Raw genomic sequence first — 17589 nt, 5'->3', positions numbered from 1 at the left:
GGTCCGGCCATACAGCTGGGAGCCACGTGGTGCAGAGATGCCAGTGGGCGGGCAGGAAAGTGGGGAAAGTGGCGGCAGGGGGAAGTGGAAGCGAGCGGGTGTGCAGGAGCATGGGATCCATGCCAGTGTCCCAGAGCCAATGCCAGCGGGGCCCAGAGTGGGGCAGCAGGAGTGCAGGGCATGGGCTGGCAGGAGTGTGGCCCTGGGACTCTGCTGCAGGCCCTGTGCTCTCATCTGGCTGTCACTGAATCCTGTGTGCCTGCTCACTCCCAGTCCCCCTGCCCCCAGCCCCATGGTACAGGCAAGGATGAGTGCACACAGCCCTGACCCTGCACGCCCTGCGCTCGCCTGTCTTGGCTGAGCAGTGGCAGTGCAGGACAAACTGCTGCTTGGCATGGGGAAAAAGTGAACCCTCCTCCTCACCATGGTCAGCGCTTCCTGGTGCAGCCACCCAGAGGCCACGCAGGGCTGTTCTGTGTCTCCGCCGCATCACCGCTGCCTCTGGGCAGGGCAGTGGTGGCAGTGGAGAGCAGGCACAGGCAGCCCCTTGTGGGCTCTGAGCAGCTGCACCAGGGAGTGCCAGCAGTGGGAGGAGCTGCTTTTCCCCTGCACTGAGCAGCAGTTTGTCCCATGCTGCCACTGCTCAGCTTGGGCCCCAGCACTGACTCCAGGCTCACCCACTGGGGCTGAGCAGTAGCGGCAGCAGCATCTGGGCAGAAACTGCTGCTCGGGGTGAAGGAAAGTGCCACCCCCGCCCCCCTTGCCGCTGCCAGGCAGTGTTTGCTGCGGCTGCCCAGAGCCCGTGCTGCACTAGGCTGCGGTGCGGCTCCTTCACTGCTGCTTGTGAGCTGCCCAGCACAGTTGCTCCACACAGCCACTGCTGCCATGCCAGGCAGCTCACAAGCAGCAGTGAATGAGCCACGCTGCAACCTAGCATGGCACAGGCTCTGGGTGGCCGCAGTAAGCACTGCCCGGTGACAGCGAGGTGGGGGGCACTTTTCTTCCATGCTTGAGCAGCAGTTTGTCCTTCACTGACACTGCTCAGCCCAGATGGGCGGGCATGGGGCACACAGGGTCAGGGCTGCATGCGTTCATCTCCACCTGTATCATTGGGGCTGGGGCGGAGGGGACTGGGAGCGAGCAGGTGTGTGGGAGCCAGTAACAGCTGGATGAGAGCACGGGGCCTGCACCAATGTCCCAGGGTCAGTGCTGGCAGGGCCCAGAGGAGGGCAGCAGGGGCTTTATGGAGCCAGGCCAGCTCCCCTCTCTCCCTGCTGGTGCAGCCCAACCCAGTCCCATAGACCCCTGCCAGCCCACGCCCTGTACTCCTGCCACCCTGCTCTGGACCCCACTGGTGCTGGCCCTGGGACACCAGCACGAGCCCTGCTCTTCCACAAGCCTGCTTGTTTCCACTCCCCCCTCGCCCCTGCCCCTGCTGTTGCTTTCCCCATTTTCCTGCCCACCCACCAGCCACTCTGCACCATGTGGCTCCCATACCCATCTACATGCATCCCCACAAACCCCCATACCCACTCCCCCACAGCTCCCCACAAACCCCACATCCAGCCACCCATTTGCCCCGACACCCCTGCACACCCCACACAATATATAGGTAAGACTGCATTTTGAGCTATTATGCAATCACTTCTACATATACAGCACAAACGCACACAAATCAGGACAAAAATATTTTAATTAAAATATGTTATTATGGGTGTTTGATTTTTAGTATATAATTTGTTTTTTCCCCCCTAAGATGGCAAATTCTGTCCCCAAAGGGGTACTTCTAGGGGTAAGGGGAGGGACTTGCCCACCCCTGGTCTAGGGGGTCAGCCTGCCAGCCCAGGGCTGCTGTGATTGGGCTCAGTGTGCTGTGGAGAGACTGGCTGGGGCACAAGGGTGTTTCAGCATGCGCCTAGCTGGCAGGCAGCTCCTGCACTGAAGCACTCTCATGCCCATTAGCCGGGGCAGCATCTAAACATATGCTGCTAAGCACAAGAAAACTCCACAGCAGTGTAGAATTTATTTGTTTTGTGTGCACATGTAGACGCTAAGATGTTTATTAATAAGTCAGCTGTAGATGTGCCCAGTATGTTCTTGCTGTGGGGACTGTGTACTGTAATTTGTAAAGGCCATGGCTAGGGCAGAGGAGTGTCCCAGTAGTCCTGTCCCCCCATCTCCGCCACAGTTGAGTGCTGGAGCCCTCTCCCTGCTCCCAATCACCTGCAGGTTGAAGAGGCAGGGGAATAACAGTGCCAGCACCTGCTGCCTAGCAGGGACATCGCTCACATTGCCTCTCCTAATGGAGATCCCGAGACTATGCAGCCAAGGCCTCAGTCATGTACGTGGAAACTTCTGGAGATGGGGGCCCTCACAAAGCATGCTGGGATTACAGCACACCAGCCCCCTTGCTGCAGAGTGCCAGCAGAACAGGGTCTTGCCCTGCCTTGAAGTGCTCCAGACAACCAAACATTTGAACACCTGCCTATGCACTTCCATGCTTTTGTAAAGCCACAAGTTCTTCAGAAATTCTTAGCACCATGAATGTCTGTCCATGGCCTAAATTTCTCAAAATTGCCTAAGAGAGTATGAGCTTCAATTCCCTCTCTGCTTTAATTTACATTGTTTCAATTTTAAACTACAGTGAATGCCATTAATAAATAACACCAGGGACCTGTAAAAACTTTAGTACAATATGCCCTGCAGTTAACAGGTTCCAAATTTACTGCAAGATATTTATGTTGTACCACAGTAAATAGGTAGCCTTAATTGCACCCAATGTTGTGATTTTTGTTATTATGTAATTACAGTTTAGGAATTTTTTTTTAAAAGAGAGAGAATTTGTGGAGAAACCTAATGCATGCAGGACTCTTTGGAAGTCAAGCTTAAGTTCTGATCCTGATTAATAATGGCTCCAGAATTTGGGCACTTATAAAGTACTTTAAATTAAAGGACTAAAAATGTCTTTCTTGTCTTAGTCATTGACCGGTGCCAGGATGACAATGGAGGATGCAGTGAGCATGCTAATTGCACTCAAATTGGTGTTGATGTCTCCTGCACTTGCTTACCTGACTACCAAGGAGATGGCTATGTCTGCAGCCCTATAGACAAATGTGCAGATGGCAGGAATGGCGACTGCAGTGAGCATGCCTTGTGCATCAGCACAGGGCCAGTAAGTATGTCATAAGCTTTAAAGAACTGCTGGCTTGGCTGTGCACATTTGTAGGAAAGTGCACAAGAAGTGCCAGCACAGTGCATTGCCAACAATTAATTGACACCCATGAACACAATTTCTAGTTGTTACTACCTAGCCATTCAGCACCACCAGTTCTCCAGTGCTGCAGAGCACCTCTCTCATGTCTCTCTGCACTGTAATTGGAAGGTCTGAAACATCTGACTCCCTATTAAAGGGCATAGCCTTTTTTGTCCGTGTCACATTCCAGCATAACATCAGGTGATCTCTGCTTATAGAAAACTGCATCTCCTAAGAGTGCAGGAAACACTGAAACAGTTATCTGAGTAATCTGTCCTGCTGGAAGAACCTCTTGTGTGATATGAGCTAATCCTGCTTCTGCCTCTGCAGCAGTGGACTCTCTCTTGCCAAAGGACCAGAGTTTTCCTTCATAGTGAAGGGAAGATTGAGAGATCTCATTAATGTATTGTAACCTCTGTGCCATGATTCTGTTTCCAAACATGTAGCAGTAGTGGTGGTTTTAGCTTTTCTTGTTACTTGTGGGTCATGCACTGCACAGCTCAAATATTCAGGCTAGCCAACAGGGAATGAGCATGTCCCCTCACGCTGTAGGGCACTGTTTTGGAACATATTCCATCTGGTTACTTTTAAAATGGCTCATCCTGCTGCATCAATAAGTACAGAGATTATTGTACAGAAGTTACACTTCATTGGCTTTGTGAATTGTTCAATCTCTGTGTATCCTGTCACATTCAAGCCCAGCCAAGAGCTCAGGGTAGTTGATAGTCCTTATCACGGAAATAATCAGCAGCCACCGGTGGAGTACAAATTCACTGCACAAAATTAACCTTTAAACCAATCCTGATACATGGGTTTCTTTGTGTTCTAGAATGCTTACCACTGTGAATGCAAACCAGGTTATGTTGGGAATGGAATCCAGTGTCTGGAGGAAGCTGTCCCACCTGTAGACCGCTGCTTAGAGGAGAATGGAAGCTGCCATCGTGATGCCATTTGCACTGACCTACACTTTCATGGTGCGAGTCCTTATTGAGGCAGCTCAAATGTATTCAAATGTCTCTAGGGAGGCCAGAGTTGTTCTGGGAGCATTCCTCAACACAGAACAAGATTTGTTGGTTGGAGTGAGAGGAAAGGCAGGGGGGTTGTCTCTTGTTTCCATAGAGAAAAATCTGCCACCATCCTCTTTATAATCATCCTTGGTGTATGAAGACTGCTATCAAATCCACCTTCAGAATCCTCTTCTCTAGACTAAATAATTCCAGTTCTTCTAAACTTCCTTGTAAGTCATGCTTCCTAGAGTTCTTATAATTTTTGTTGGTCCTGATGGTCTCTTTCCAATTTGACTACTTCTTTCATCAAATGTGATACCCAAAATTGGGCACATTACTCCAGCTGAGATCTCACCGTTGCTAAATAGAATGGAAGAATCCCTTCCCCTGACACTCCTATTAGTACAACCTGATATGCTATTGCTTCTTTTTTCTTTCTTTTTTTTTCTTTTTGCAGCAGCAAGAGCATGCTGTTGACTTATTCTCAACTTGCAGCTCACTATAACCCCCAGATCCTTTTCTGCTGTACTGCAGCTTAGCCTGTCATCCCCCAATTTGTATGTGTGTAATTGATTGCTCCAGCCCAAATGGAGTAAAATGGAGTACTTTGCACTTGTCCTTTCTGAATTTTATTTGATTAATTTTGGACCATTTTTCCAAGGTAATTTCTGGAATCCTAATCCTGTCCTCCAAAGTAGCTGCAACTCCCTCACAGCTTGATGTCTTCCACAAATATACTAAGCATGCCTGAGTCGTATCCTTCAGGTCCTTAATGAAGATATCAAATAGTACCAGACCCAGGACAAGACTAGTGGAGAACCTCACTTGAAACCTCTTCCAAATTAAATGTCAACCCATTGTTGATTACACTCGGAGCATGGTGATACAAACAGTCATGTATCTACCTTACAGCAGTTTTATCTAGACTGCATTTCCTTTGCTTATTTATGAGAACATCATCAGAGAACATGTCAAAAGTCTTGCTAAAGTCAAGTTATATAACATCCACCACTTTCCCTCTATCCACAAAGCCTGTCACCTTATTGGAAAAAGAAATCAAGTTGGTTAAGCATGGCTTGCTCTTGATAAATCCAGAAAATCCCTTCATGATTGTGCCAGTGCCAGAGACAGTGGAGTGTCTTTATGACCCAGGTTCCACAAAAGAAGCAGCCCAAAATGCCCCATTGTCTCTAGCACTGGAATCATCACGGAGGGATGCTAATTCTACCCTATTTCCATAAGCCACTTGAGCTCCAGCTACTTGAAGGACATCTCAGATTTCTTCAAGAAACTAGGCTCTGTTGACAAGCTTCCAGAAAAAGCCATCATGGATGGCACATCTCTGTACACCAACATCCCTCATGAGGATGGATTATAAGCCATACAGAACATTATACCTGATGATGGCATTGCTTCTGTTTCCATCACACTTGCCCACTTAGTCCTCACATGCAACTATTTCAGATTTGGAGACTCACTGTACAAATGGCACTTAACCATGGGCATATACATGGCTCCCCAATATGCCAATATATTTATGACAGATCTCGATGTCTGCTTTTTCTACAGCTGTTTTCTGATTCCCCTAATATACCTGTACATGAATGACATCAATGACATCTTCATTATGTGGACACGTGAGAAGAAATCACTAGAAAAATTCTATCCCTCCATCAAACTGACCCTTGAATACTCCACCCAGAAAAGGTGACTCCCCAGAGGAGTTTTCTATCTATTGACTCCTCTGTGAAATCCTATGAAATATTAACTTTCATTTCTACCCAGGAGAACTTTTACAATCTTTTCTCCAACACCTGATGAAGGGTGCTTGTGCCCAAAAGCTTGCAATTAAAGATTTTTTTTTTTTGCAAAAATCTTCTTGGTCTAATAAAAGATATCATCTGTACTATGAGTCCTGATTGCTACTTCCACCCAGAAAATAAATTTCTTGAACAACACTGTGGAACTTGCCACATCACCAGAACATTGCATTCAAAACCAACCAACTACTACAACTACCTTCATGCCACCAGCTTTCTTCCCTTAGGAAGAAACCACTACATACATTTTCTGTAGCCAAGTTCTACATTACAACCATAATAATCCCACTGACCGGGATGCACGCCCTAGGGATATGGAACAGGGCTTTCTACACTTACAATGCATTCTGAAAAACATAGCCAACTCACATCAAAACAGCCAGACTCAGACCTCACTCCAACCTGCTACAGTACCAACCCCACAATAAGGACAACAGAATCCCCCTGGTCATCACCTGGAGACTTCAGCTTGGACAATTTGGATAGATTATTAATACCCTTCAGGCCCACTTGGAAAATGATGGTTATCTTCAGGTAGTCTTGTGGGGACCAGCTTGTCCTGGTTTACATACATACCTCTAACCTTAAAAGACATTTTTATAGCAGCAGACTACCTAACTCCAACTCTCATTAAACTACCAGGCCTTGCTGCAGACCCAGATGTCAGCTGTGCCCCCTCATCAACACAGAACACAATAATCTCTGGAAAAAACATGAAATATAACATCCAAGGTTCCTTCATCTGCTCTTCTACCGGTGTCATCACCTTCTTACAGCGCCCTTCTGCTTTCTGTGTTGGCCAATGAGGGCAATCTCTATGTAAAAAAATGAATAGCCATTGATTTGACATCAATTACAGAAAGACACAGAAGTCTGAGGCAGAATATTTTAACCTCTCTGGACATTCTGTTGCTGACGTGAAAGCAGTGCAGAGCATAGGCTGCTGTTTTCCTAACAGTTGTTCTTACATAGGAAAACAAACAAACTCCAACTTGAATAAAACATTCCAGAATAAAAAATCATCCATGTACTGAATTATATTAATCATGGTCTCAACAGACTATGGGCTCTTACCCCATTACCTGGATTAACTTCTAATGCCAGCTGTTTACTCCTATATTTCTCAATGTGTTGTTTGCTCTGTTTCATTCTGTTGACCTTCTCCTCTCTCAGCAGGGCCCCCTCCCCCATCTTTTTCCTTTGTATTCATATTCCTATTTTAAGCCCCTTTTTTCTGCAAGTCCACTCATAGCACCTGACCAAAAGTTCATGCCTCTCTGAACCAGTTAGTCTCCAAAATGCCACCCTGCCCAGCCAATTCCGTGAATACTCTAGGATGAGTTTTGCCTGGTCCTACTGAGTTAAAAAATCTCAAAGGTGGAAACAGATGTCACCTTTGTGCTGCCATAAAAATGTTATGGTAGCACAAAACAAAAGAAAACAGATATCCATACTTTCTGATGCACCACAAATTCTCAAATTTGCAGGTGTGACCAAAGGCAGTAAAAAACTGGGCCACTTTATTGCGACCCACGTTTGCTTATGGTGGAAGAGCTTGGGCACCACGAAGCTGCCCAAGCTCTCCAGCCTCCCTGAGTCAGGGGCTTCTCTAGCTTGAGGGGCCCAGTCCTACACACAGTAAGAATTCCCAAGCAGGACTGGGCCCTGCAAACCTGGGAAGTGCCTGCCTCACATTCTCCCCACTTACGTAGATGCAGCTTTTGGGTGCTTGTCTGCAAGCAGGTATTCCCTGCTTGCAGAGATGCATCCTGTGCAGCACCAAAGGAATCTCTCTGCAGGGGATTTCCTGGGGCACATTTGCAAGTGTGGAGTGGGAGGTGAGGGGGCAGAACATCCCATAGTAGGGTCCCCCTTCTGTGTTTGCAGCTTATGCTCTGCACTGCTTTCAGGAATGTGTGCTGGCAACCCTTGGAAGAGATTGTTAGGAGAAACCCGGTACTCCAGAAAGTGATGGTGTTGATTCATCACGTGGCACTTTTCCCTCTGAGTCTGTACAAAGGTAGAGACCCCACATGGAGCAAAATGACTTCCATTGTCCACCTGAAATATGGTTGTGTTTCAATGACTAACGTTTTTAATGGCGTATTTGTATATTTGCATTCATATTGGTCTATTTGCACTGCTATTTGTATATATATAAGGTCAGATTCACTGGGAGGTTCTGGCTAATTTGTACTGCTAGTGTGGTGTCTAGAAGCTGGAGATAACTGGTGAAATTAAATAGTACCCTATACGTGTGAGAAATACTCACACATACCTCTGTCTGTATAATTATAAAACCTTGTTAGGAGTCTTCTAAGTGAAAGGCATAATATATTCTTATGTTGGATCAGTTGCTGTGGAAATATTTCAGATTATCAGGAATAAACAGAGTTAGACACCTGCAGATTATAAATATGACAGCAGTTGCCTGGCCCCTTAAAAGTACACACCTAGTTGCTTTGAAAGCCAGATCACAGAGCCCTATTCTAGCCAGGCTTTGAACCTGTGTTCCTGGAGATCATGCTGGCCCCAATGTTTTCCAGATAAAACAGCTGGTGTGTTCCATCTCCAGTCACCTAGAGGAAAGTATAAATTCACCTACAGGGAGGCTCGGGCTGCCTGTGCAGCAGAAGGTGCTTCCTTGGCAACTCTTCAGGAGCTCTCAGCAGCACAGCAGGTATTGATAAAGTTGTTGCTCAGCTCATAAAAAGGATTCTTTTCTTATTGTATCAGTGTACCAGAAAATTTGGTCTGGGGCTCTCACAGCACCTTGAAAAGCAGGGTAGGTGTTTTTTATAACAGGTTGTGAGAACATCTATTACAGCAAGAGAGCACTCTATCGATAATCTGCACTCTGCTGGCTAGCTTCTTTGTCAGTGTCATTATACTTAAAGGGGTATCAGACCTTGGGGGGGTGTCAAGATCCCGAAGCCAGGGACAAGCTGCTATGTTGGAGAATGTTACATAATATCGTGCATTGAGGGGGATCCTGTCAATACTAAAGGGTGAATAAATGCCATGCATGTGAGCTAGCAGTGTCAAGTTTTCTTTTTTGCTTAAGTCAGAGGTATTAAATATATAGCCCATGGAGCCACTCTGCCTGGCCCACAGCAGTGGTAGCAGTGGTGGCAGCATAGCACCTAAAGCTAGTGATGGTGGAGGCAGAAGATCATGTGGCAGCAGTGGAGCATGCCACAGTGGCAGCTCCTGCCCCTGCCACATGCCCTGTGCTGGAACCAGAGCTGTATCTGCCACCATGATACAGGCATGCAGCGGCAGCAGTTCCAGCTTTGGCATGGGGCACAAGGTGGGGACTAGCTATTGCCACATGTTTTGCTGCTGCTGCTTGTTTGTGTCCTGTGCTGGATCTGGCCTGCAAGGAGCCCTGCAGTCGGGATCTGTCTGGGACACAAGGTAAGTTTGACACCCGTGGCTTAAGTAGAACTATATTCTGTAGGTTAGACGGGGAGAGCAGTGTGTGGATTCAAATGTAGGAGTTTCTCAAGTCAGTCTTTGTCCATATATATGTGTATAAAACCAGGGAAATCCTGTGCCTTGGCAAACATGTTTTTCATTTTGCAGATGAGTTTCCACCTCTGCTTGGTGGGTTGGCTTGATAATGGGACAGCAGGGTATCCAACTGCATACCCAAACCCTAACTGTGGTTCCAGTCATGTTGGGATTGTGAACTATGGTTTCCAAAGTGATTTGAATAAAGGTTGGGATGCTTTCTGCTACAGAGCTAAAGGTAAGAGAATACTTACTACTCTTTCCATTGGAATCTGAATTAAGAGATTTAAGCAGTGTGCATTTACACAAGTTGGCATCTCAAAGTTACATGTTGCATTAAGAATTTATTTTCTTTCGATACATCTGTCTCTCATGAAGAAAGTATGCTCTGTATTTGCAGTAAGTTAGCATATTTACCTGAATACAAGACAAGGCTTTTCTCCCCAAATGGCAAAGAGAAAAAAAAGCCCCCTGTCCTATAGTTGCATATAAAGAAGTCTCAGTAAATACATTATCTATCATGAAACTGCTCCCAAAAGCGGCCTGTGCTCAGCAATAGAAACAAACTATTAAGTTGATTAAATGCAGCCAACACTGAACATGACTATAAAACATTTGGCCCACATTGGGTAAATATGCTGATGGGAAACTTTTTTTTAGTGGCTCTTAAAAAGAAATTGGGCAGTTGCACCCCCAAAAGGGAACAGGCACCAAGGCTGGAGGTATTGCAATACCAGGCTGGCACTCAGAGAGATGGGAGTAAAACTCCAGCACCTCCCCTGGTGCCAAAAATGCTGTTTTGGGGGTTTTGGGGGGATTTTTTAATTTTGTGTCAAGCCAAATTAGCCCTGAATTCTATCAACTGAACAGAGCTCAACAAGTATCCTACCTCCCAGACTCTTCAGTCTGGGGCTTCAGATACCCTAAATCCATGGCAGGCATCCAATGTGCAAGACCCAAACCTGGAGTTCAGAAGCAACCTAGTCTTGCATGCCCATAGCCAAGAGGATGAACAAGCAAGCTAGAGGAAGAGAATGAGAGTAATCCCCCCTTCACCATAAATTGTGTAACTGAGATTCTCCCATTGGGAGGCTATAGTAGACTGTTAGGAGTGCCTGACCCGCAGTGCAATACAGAGGTTTCCACCCTCAACTACATCAGATCATTCAAGGCCAGGAAGAAGGGAATCCCCTCCACACCCCACCTCACCCCTCCTGCCCCCGCCAGATGCAGTAAAACCGCCTGGGCCAACACCATCTTCCTGGTATCTCACTTGCTAGGTAATGGGGACTTCTTTTAAAAATAAATTTTACTTAAAACACACTTATCACCCTACAGTTGCACAGTTACACATATTAACCAGCCTTGTTTTACTAAGACTTCATATCACAGAAACAACTAAATATCAAAAACATACACCTACATATATTAAACCCTTAAACAACATGCATCAACTTCCCATAAAAACAAACCTTTACAGAAATCTTTTTCTTCATACAGAACCCTATGAAAAACTATTACCTTGGTAGCCACCTGCAACTCCACCCCTCCCACATCAGTCCTTTCTGTTGCTTTAGTGAAACAAGTGTGTCCTGTCCTTTTTCCTCCACTTCTCCACCTCTTCCTCTCTTATCTCTTTTCTGTCCTGATCGATGTAGCATTTCAGTTCATTCATACCCACCTTTAGACACTCTCTTTCAGTGAAAGTCAACCACTTAAATACCCAGAGATTTCTTACATTCCATTAACTAGTTATAACACATGCTAATAAAGTCCTTAATAACATTTCCTCTGGTGCCTTTCATATGAGTCCATAGTACCATTTCCCACATTAACAGTTTTATTGTGGTGAAACTCAGAAAGCGATGGACCCTTTCCCACACCCCTTTTGCATATATACACTCCCAAAACACATCCTACTGTTTTTTCTTCCCTGCACCTCTCCCTTAGGTACCTTGATGAGCTCATCAAGCCCCACCTGTACTGCACTTCTCTCACCAACAAAATATTTCATTATGTTCTTTTAGTTTTTTACATGCCGCCACTCCCCACACCTTCACTTGTCCGTCTATGAAGTTTCCCACCAACGCCATCCTGTCTCTCTCCCTTACTGCTTCCATTCATTTCTTATGATCTTTCAAGACCTCCAGCCCTACCTTCCATATGTTATACCTCTGCATGAATCCTTCCATCCTAATGTAATGAACTGGCAGTTGCCATGCCCATTGAGTCTTCAGAGGCCCACATTTCCTCAAAATTACAGCTGCATGAAATGGGTGATATAGGTTGCTTTCTCTTCTCCCGCTGTTACTGCTTTGCATACCATGCTCACATATTTTCCATAGACAAACAATCCCAGATCCAGCAGCCTTCAGCCCCTGCATCTCTCTTGCTTTGTACAGTTCACATCTAGCCAACCTTTCTCTGTTGGCATTCCAGAAAACAGATATTTCCCTCCATTTTTGCTATTTGCCACCATGTCAGTGAGAATACAATTCCTGTGTATAGAATAATCTGCAGTAGCACAGCCTTAAGCACCACCACATTTCTGGCAAAGGTCAGTGTCCTTCCAGACCATAACCAAAGTATTTGCCATATCCTTGCCATCACCTTTTCCCATGCTGTATTACCTTTTCCTTTGGTGTCCATTGGGATCCCTAGCCTTCTGAAGGTGCGTCTACATGAGTTGCTTTACTCAAGATTAGAGCAAATTACTGTGCAGTAAGCATCACTGTCTACACATGCAGATGCTTACTGCACATGATTTTGCTCTAACTGCAAGTAAATTTGCTACCTGTAAATACAAGTATCAAATTTACTCGTGATTACTTACTATGCCATATGGAGACAATGTCCCCATGCTCTGACAGCAAGGAGCTCCCAGCCCCTGCTTCCCAGTTGCTGGGAACAGGCTAACAGTTGGAAGTTGCTTATCTCATCCCCGTATAGATTTTTAAAATCCTTAGATACTCATTAATTTGAACTTCATTGAACCCCCAAATCCATGTTTTTCCGTGATTAAAATGAAACACCACTATAGATATATGTATGTATCAATTTAACACAATATTATATTGATATATTTACAATTTTAAAGCAATTTGAAGCCTACCAGTGCCTCAATCATGAGAATAAAATGCATTCTAAATACCTGTATAGATTGGCATTTGATTTTGGCTTTTTATATTATCATAGAAAATCAGAGCTCCCCCTGCCACCTTCCCTTACTAGGATGTGGGTCTGGCTGCAGCTGTCCCTGTGCTACTTTGTAGTGCTAAGTAATTCTGATATGCTGATGCTCTGCCTCTGCCCATGCAATTGCCCCTCACTCACAAGCCTCCCCAGCCCTGCCAGTGCCCTTCACTCCCAACCCATAGCCCCCTGGCCCTGCTGGTGCTCCTCATTCCTGACACACAGCCCTCCTGCCCCACTTTGTGCCCCTCACTCCCAACCTGTAGACCCCAGTCACCACTGTTGCCCCTCACTCCTGACCCACAACCCCCTGCCCCTGCCAGTGCCCCTTACTCCTGATCTGAAGCCCTCTGCCCCCCTCAGCCCTGCCAACCCACAGTCCCTCAGCCCCTGGGCTATGCTGGTGTCCCTCACTCCCAACCTGCAGCCTCCTGTCCCTGCTGGTGACCCTCACTCCTGACCCATAGCCCCCTGGCCTTGCTGATGTCCATCGCTTTCAACTCTCAGTCCCTCACCCTCCCTGGTGCCCCTCACTCCCTAGCCATAGCCCCCTCCCCCCCCAACCCCAACCCCTCCTGTGCTCCTCACTCCTGACCTGCAGCCCTCTGCCCTCCCCACACCCAAACCTGCCAGAGAGACCTGCCCCAGCTGCCCCTGCCTTGCTCAGCCCCATGCAGACTACAGGATGGTGGTTTGCAGGGACAGGGAAGGGGGTGGCCTGCACCATGGGGTGCATGCAGTGTGCCTCCTGCAGAACCATAGGCAGTGGCTGGGTCACCACTCGCTGCCCCACATGGGCTGGAGCTGGGGCATGGTGGGGAGGACCAGTGCTGCACTCCATAGCAGCAGTGTAAAACAGAGGGCAGCTCTGGCCCAGGTGACGCTGCAGTCAGCAAGAGAAGGGTGAGGGGCCTCCAGGCCCTGTCCCACCCAGGCTTGGACAGCTCCAACTTGTGTGGGTGGCAGCAGATTGAGTTTGGCCCTGGCGTGTGCTGGAGAAAGGAGGAAGGGACCGCAGCTGGGCTGGGGCTGCCATGATGCACCAGGTGGCCTGGCCACAGCACCCCTTCTCCAGGCAGCATTTCCCAGGCTTCTCCAGTTGCCTCCAGGCAGGCCCTGCTGGCAACAATGTGGAGCTGGGCTTGGCAACAGCACTCAGTGCTCCCTTAGACCTGCCCTGGCTCACCACAGCCCTGGCACCCACACACCTTCCCCCAGCACCAGCAGGCACCTGCCCCCCATCACACAACCATCCTGTCCACACACTACTGCCACCCCCCCCCCACACACACACATATCCCACACCACCTCCCCCACAGTCCCTTGGATAGTCCCCAGCTCTGGCCCTCCACGCCCCTCCCCGCATAGACTTGCATGCATTCAGCTTGCAGAGCTGCTCCCTGCACCCTTCTTGGCTGTATGCTGGCCATGTGTGCGCGTGCATGTGCACACACATGGCACTCCCTGCCTCCAGTCACCCTTGCCCTGCTCCCCCCAGCCCCCAAGCAGTTCTTTGCACGTTAGAAGGCTGCCAGCCTGCATGGGGGAACTTGCTGTTTCCCGTGGTTTTCTCCTTTAGAGAGGAAAATCCATGTTTTTCTCTTTCATAAATTTAATAGAGTTTAGGGTCAGAAGGGACCTATTATATCATCGAGTCTGACCCCCTGCCCTGGGCAGGAAAAACTGCTGGGTTCAGATGATTCCAGCCAGGTGTTTGTCCAATCTCCTCTTAAATACCTCCAAGGAAGGGGACAGCACCACCTTCCTTGGAAGCACATTCCATATTTTGGCAACCCTCACAGTAAAGATTTTTTTCCTCATATCCAATCTAAATTTGCTCTCCTTCAGTTTGTGGCCATTGTTTCTAGTTACCCCGACAGGTGCCCTGGTAAACATTGTATCCCCTATATTCTACCCCTCGCCCCCCCATGAGTTTGTAGACGGTCACAAAATCACCTCTCAGCCTTCTCTTGTGAAGGCTGAAGAGATTCAGATCCCTCAATCAGTCCTAATAGGGTTTTTCCTGTAGGCCTTTAACCAGATGGGTGGCCCTCCTCTGAACCCTTTCCAAGTTATCCACATCCCGCTTGAAGTGTGGCACCCAAAACTGGACGCAGTACTCCACGTGCAGCCTAACCAATGCCACATAGAAGGGAAGTATCACCTCCCTAGACCTGTTTGTGATGCACCTACTTATGCAAGAAACAGTGCAGTTAGCTTTTAATTATTACTTCATCACACTAGCGACTCATGTTCATCTTGGAGTCAACTACGACTCCGAGATCCCTTTCCGCAGTTGTGCTACTTAGAATGGCTATAGGAGTGTTGATGATTCTTCCTCCCTAGGTGCAATACATGGCACTTACCTTTGTTAAACTGCATCCTATTCTGTTCTGCCCATTTCCCCAGCCTGTCTAAATCCACCTGGATTTGCTCCCTGCCCTCTAATTTGTTTACCGTCCCCCCATAGTTTGGTGTCATCTCCAAACTTGGACATAGTGCTTTCTGGTGAGAGAGCAAAGGGTCATTTTGTATAGATCACATAGCTGTTATGGCCAGTTGCCATCTGGATTTTGACCAGGGAGACTCAGAAGTGACTGTGCTCTTGAAGACACCCACAGTCCTATCTAGGGGTGGTGGACTCTAAGGTTGTCCTAACTCTTGAGCAGAAAATAGCGTCTCTCCTTACACACCTACACCCAGCTTTTCAAAGTGCTTGGTGCACATCCCCAGGTAGATTACTCACCTCACCAGATATTCAAAAGAATTCAAATCCCATTTTTACATGAGACAGAATAGCCATAGTCTCTGTGGTGGTCACTGTTCAGAATCAGAGCTGCTTGGTGCTGGTGTTTTTTAGAAGCATGGTGCTAGCTGCAGGTGCTGGTCACTGGAGTATTCTGTGTTTAATGAATCTTGTTTTAGATGATCAGTGCTTAGGGTTGGACGGAATATATTACACAATGGGATGGGAGGATGCATAGCTTTTGCTGCAGGTAGGGAATACTTGTGTTTTGTTCAGAAACTGTCCAAATTAGTGGCTCTTTGTATAAAGGTCTTCAGAGAGAGACCTGTACATACATTTCTCCTTCCCTCCTAGGCTTCTGGCATCCATGTTCAACCCTTACTTTGCCCATCATGTGTTCATGCAACTGAAAGAAAATAATTTTAAAATTTTAGGCACTCCCCCAAAACAACTTACTAGAGGATTATGGTTTGGCAGTGGTTGAAGGGAAAGGTCCACACAAGCCAGGCATATTCAGTAGAGGCCAACAGGTAGGTTGATTATGTTTACAGCAGTAATCTCAAGATCCTGCTGTGTAAAATTTAGCAGTGTTCATGCATTATTCCCTTGTAGTGGCTGCTTTCTGCTTTCTTGTTGGCAATACCCTAGTGCAGATGGGTTGCTTTGCAGATCAAATCCCTCTGTGCACCATCACTATGAGGGAAGAGGTGCTTTGGGAAAGACTGCAAATTTGTGCTTGCCTGCTACTGGTGTGTATGTGCTTCCCAGTCCTTAACAGGCACCACTGACTAGAAATGAGAAAAATCTGCATTTTTCTGCAGTAAAGAGAAAACCCAAATTCCTGACTATAACTGTGTTTGTTTTCCTCTCTTGGATGTGGGACAGTTTATCTCTGATCACTCTAATTGCTTTGGAGATCCTTCTACCTAGTAATGTGCATACTTGGTCTTCATGTATTATCTTCTGGAGGGTTTTTCTCATCCTCAAAGCCAGCATTTTAGCCATTAATTTATAGACCATGTTAAGGAGTGTAATCAGTCTCCAGTTTTTCAGGATAACATGCATCAATTCTTGGTGAACTAAGTGTATGGGTACCTGGCAGGGGAGACACCATGATCACAAAAGTGGTTTTTGCAGGGCGAGGTTCATGCCTTGCACTCTGGGCAAGCTGACTGCTGTGAGTTTCCCCAAAAGCAGGAAACAAAACTGCACAATTTTGTGGCAATGGAGGACTGCTTTCTTGCTTTCCCACTGGCTTGCATCTTGACCTTTTGGCTAGAAACAAGTGAAGCTAAGGGGCCTGGGGCTTGCACGTAGGATGCCTACCATGGATTTGGGGAGTATCTGAAGCCCCAGACCAATGGGTCTGTATGGCAGGATACTTGCCCAGTTGTAGAACAACACAGACTTGAATGATTAATTTAAAATTTATCAAAAAATCCATTAGCAATAGGCTAATGGAAGGCAGCATTCTAATAGATAGCCAACATGACTTTGTTGCAGGCAGCTCATTCCTGACCAACCTCATTTCCGTCTATGATCAGGTAACATGCCACCTGGATAAGGGAGATGAGGTTGATATCATTTACTTGGATTTCAAGAAAAGCCTTTGACTTGGTCTCCCACAACGTGCTCATGATAAAGTTGGGGAACTGCGCCCTCGATAACCCAACGGTCTGGTGGCTAGGAAACTGGCTCCGAGGCAAGACCCAGAGTAATAATAGATGGAACTGAGTCAACATGGCACTTGGTGACCAGTGGCGCCCCTTAGGGTTCAGTACTCAGACCAGTGCTTTTTAACATATTCATTAATGATTTGGATTTGGGTGTTAAAAGTGGACTGGCAAAGTTTGCAGATGATGCCAAATTATGGAAGACTGAGGTCACGCTGGAGGATAGGCTGGGGATACAGGCTGACCTGGACAGGCTCGCAGATGGGCAAATCAAAACCTGATGTTCAACACCGAAAAGTGTAAGGTGCTCCACCTGGGGAGAAATAACCCACAACATACTTACAGGCTTGGTAGTGTTACACTTACTAGCACCACAACTGAAAGA

The 17589-nt window shown here is 47.0% G+C and overlaps 1 protein-coding gene across 5 annotated transcripts in view; it reads left to right on the top strand.

Moving 5' to 3' along the window:
* STAB1 (stabilin 1) overlaps positions 1-17589 on the top strand; it is a 225585-nt gene that overhangs the window by 195054 nt on the left and 12942 nt on the right. For all 5 annotated transcript variants that reach the window (XM_059716085.1, XM_059716087.1, XM_059716084.1 and 2 more), the window contains 4 exons: positions 2979-3172; positions 4083-4227; positions 8627-8760; positions 9666-9831. In XM_059716085.1, the coding sequence (XP_059572068.1) occupies positions 2979-3172; positions 4083-4227; positions 8627-8760; positions 9666-9831 (639 nt within the window). The remainder of the gene's footprint in view (positions 1-2978; positions 3173-4082; positions 4228-8626; positions 8761-9665; positions 9832-17589) is intronic.

This window comes from Alligator mississippiensis, chromosome 12, assembly GCF_030867095.1.
Source record: "Alligator mississippiensis isolate rAllMis1 chromosome 12, rAllMis1, whole genome shotgun sequence".
Lineage (NCBI taxonomy): Eukaryota > Metazoa > Chordata > Crocodylia > Alligatoridae > Alligator > Alligator mississippiensis.
Note: the sequence above shows the minus strand (reverse complement) of the source record. Positions and strands in the feature narration are given on the sequence as shown.